This window comes from Empidonax traillii, unplaced genomic scaffold, assembly GCF_003031625.1.
Source record: "Empidonax traillii isolate 1590-97213 ecotype Southwest subspecies unplaced genomic scaffold, ASM303162v1 scaffold1059:size195157, whole genome shotgun sequence".
Classification (NCBI taxonomy): domain Eukaryota; kingdom Metazoa; phylum Chordata; class Aves; order Passeriformes; family Tyrannidae; genus Empidonax; species Empidonax traillii.
The window spans coordinates 2537-5223 of NW_020956252.1; the positions used below are offsets into that span (position 1 = coordinate 2537).

General features: G+C 66.5%; 1 protein-coding gene across 3 annotated transcripts; it reads left to right on the plus strand.

The window, feature by feature from the left end:
• Positions 1-305: 305 nt before the first annotated feature.
• LOC114068405 (peptide methionine sulfoxide reductase MsrA-like) lies at positions 306-2471 on the plus strand. Of its 3 annotated transcripts, none has more exons than XM_027904440.1 (7): positions 306-450; positions 827-895; positions 987-1106; positions 1586-1690; positions 1831-1937; positions 2085-2299; positions 2380-2471. In XM_027904440.1, the coding sequence occupies exons 1-6, from the start codon at positions 378-380 to the stop codon at positions 2241-2243; spliced, it is 633 nt and encodes a 210-aa protein (XP_027760241.1). In that variant the 5' UTR covers positions 306-377; the 3' UTR covers positions 2244-2299; positions 2380-2471. The 3 variants fall into 3 exon arrangements, with proteins under 3 accessions (XP_027760241.1, XP_027760240.1, XP_027760242.1); XM_027904439.1 differs by having other exon boundaries at positions 2085-2319; positions 2380-2453; XM_027904441.1 differs by lacking the exon at positions 827-895 and having other exon boundaries at positions 2085-2319; positions 2380-2456.
• Positions 2472-2687: the final 216 nt, after the last annotated feature.

Genomic DNA, 2687 nt, shown 5'->3' on the forward strand with positions numbered 1-2687 from the left:
GAGCAGTCCCAGGGTGACCCTTGTGCTGTGGCGGCCCCGGCTGCGTTAACCATTGACGGGCTGTTGGGACACGCCGGGACTCTGCCCGTGTCCCCTGGGGTCACCCCCCGGCCGGGGTCCACCGGCCCCGGCCCCGTCGTGCCCCCCGACACGCTCTGGCACCCCCGGGGGTCCCACTGGGGGGGTTCTCCCGGGGCCGTGTGCCCTGTCCCCGTGTCCCCGTGTCCCTGTGACGTCCCCTCCTGTGCCCCCCGCGCTGACCCCGCTCCGGGCTGGGCTCTGCCTCCCAGTGATCCCAGTGCTCCCAGTGCCTCTCCCAGCACCCGCAGCGTCCAGCTCCCAGTTTGGAGGGTGAGACAGCCCCTCTCTGGGGGGCCATGCGGGGTGCGGGGGTGCTCCCCAGCCCCGCCGAGGCTCTGCCAGGCAGAGCACAGAGGATGACAGTGACAGGTACTGGGGACAGGGAGGGGGTGGCACCTCGAGCTCCCCCCAGCCCAGCACCCTCGTGTGGTTTTGGGGGGCTGCTCCCGGGCTGTTAGTGCTGGGAGATGGCCAGTGGCAGCCCCGAGACCCCCACAGGGGCCCTTTTTGGGGTCAGGGTGGCCATGAGAGGACACAGGCCAGTGGCCAGATGGGCCAGAAGAGGTTCTGATTGTCCCCAGGGGGTCATAATGTCTCATGGGGAGGGTTCCCAGGGGGTGTCCCCAAGAGCTGGAAGGGACAGGGACAGGGACAGGGTCAGGGCTTGCTTTTAGGGGGACACAGAGGGTGGAGGTGGCTGCAGTTTGGGTGGGCTGGGGGGTCCTGACCCCACGTCCACCCCCAGCCACCCACGCTGTCACCGGGAACCCCACGGTCCCGCCATTCCCGGCGGAGATGGACACGGCGATTTTTGGTGAGTGGCTCCTGCAGGGCCAGGGCAGGGGGGTCCTAACATCCCTGAGGCCTCCCAGCCCCCCTCACCCCCCCTGCCTGTCCCCCCACAGGCATGGGTTGCTTCTGGGGGGCCGAGCAGCTCTTCTGGAACACACCAGGGGTCTTCTCCACCCAGGTGGGGTTCTCAGGAGGCTTCACCCCCAACCCCACCTACGAAGAGGTTCGCACAGGTAACCAGGGGCTCCCCCATTCCCTGCTGCCACAGGGACCCCCCCAGTGTCCCCCACAATGGGTGACATCCCCATCCAGCACCTCAGGGTGTCCCACAGCCCCTCGCCCTGGGCTGGATCCCATGGGATGCTCTCGGGTGTCTGTTGGATGATGATCCCCCTGTCCCCCACCCCAGTCCCCCCAAACCCCCCCAGCCTGGACAGACAGCCCTGGCTTAGCTGGACAGACGTTTGGCAGAGGATTAACTGTCTGCAGGGAATATTATCCCTGCTGCCACGTCCAGCTGGGGATTTATCCCGGTGTGGGACAGACTTGGGGATCCCACCCCCAGCAGGCACCTGAGGAAGGGGGTTTGGGGGGGTGAGAGGGTGCTGGTGTCCCTCTCCATCCCAATCCCTGCCTCCATCCCGGGGCAGGGGGAGGTTGGGGGGCAGGAAGCCACGCCCAGGGGCTGCAGCAGGGCTGGCTCTGCTCGCAGGGCTGACGGGGCACGCCGAGGTGGTCAGGGTGGTCTTTGACCCCCAGAAAATCAGCTACGAGGAGCTTCTCAAAATTTTCTGGGAGAACCACGACCCCACTCAAGGTAGGGATGGGCCCCTGGGCTGGGCACTGGGGAGTCTGGGGGGGGGGGGTTAACCCCAAATGGGCTCCAAGAGGAGGGTCTTGGCACTTCCATCCCTTGGGGTGCCCCATAACCACCCCCCCGCGGGTGCTGCCCCCCAGGCATGAGGCAGCAGGAGGACGTGGGCACCCAGTACCGCTCTGTCATCTACACCCTGGGCCCTCGGCAGCAGGAAACTGCCCTCCGGAGCAGGGACCTGTACCAGCAGGTACTGGGGACACTGGGACACCCTGGGGACACCAGCCACCTCCCCCAGCCCCAGGGCATGGGCAAAGCCCCCACCCTGGCTGTGCCACGTGCGGGGCAGGGGGATGGGGGGTCCCTCCAGGCTCCCCCTGCCATGGGACTGTCCTAGGAGCTGGGGACACAGCGGTGTGGGGACATCACCACTGCCATCGAGCCAGCCCGTGACTTCTACTATGCCGAGGATCATCACCAGCAGTACCTGCACAAGGTGCCCGGGGCCTCCTGTGACATGAAGGGCACCGGGGTCACCTGCCCCATCACCCGCTGAGGGGCCACCCCCTGTGCCCTGGGCTGTCCCCACGTCCCCTGGGCTGTCCCCACGTCCCCTGGGCTGTCCCCACATCCCCTGGGCTGTCCCCATGTCCCCTGCACTGTTCCCACATCCCCTGGGCTGTCCCCACCTTCCTGGCATTGCTGGCCCCACATGTCACTGCCACCCCACAGCGCCCCACTGTCCCCCATGATTAAAGCCCTGTGACTCCCACTCTGTCCTGGCTTTTATGGGGGGACTCTGGGGGGTCACTGGGTGCTGATTGGGGGCAGGGGGGAGCTGTGCCTGTATCTGTGTGTCCGTGTGTCCACGTCCACGTGTCTGTGTATCTGCAGGTCCATGTCCATGCATCTGTGTCCCTGTGTCCCTATATCCCTGTGTCCCTGTGTCCCTGTGTCCCTGTATCCCTGTATCCCTGTGTCCCTGTATCCCTGTATCCCT

Coding starts and splice junctions, on each gene's coding strand:
- LOC114068405 (XM_027904440.1), top strand. CDS start 378: ATGCGGGGTGCGGGGGTGCTCCCCAGCCCCGCCGAGGCTCTGCCAGGC. Junction 451..826: donor ACAGAGGATGACAGTGACAG/GTACTGGGGACA, acceptor GTCCACCCCCAG/CCACCCACGCTGTCACCGGG. Junction 1,938..2,084: donor GCAGGGACCTGTACCAGCAG/GTACTGGGGACA, acceptor GGACTGTCCTAG/GAGCTGGGGACACAGCGGTG.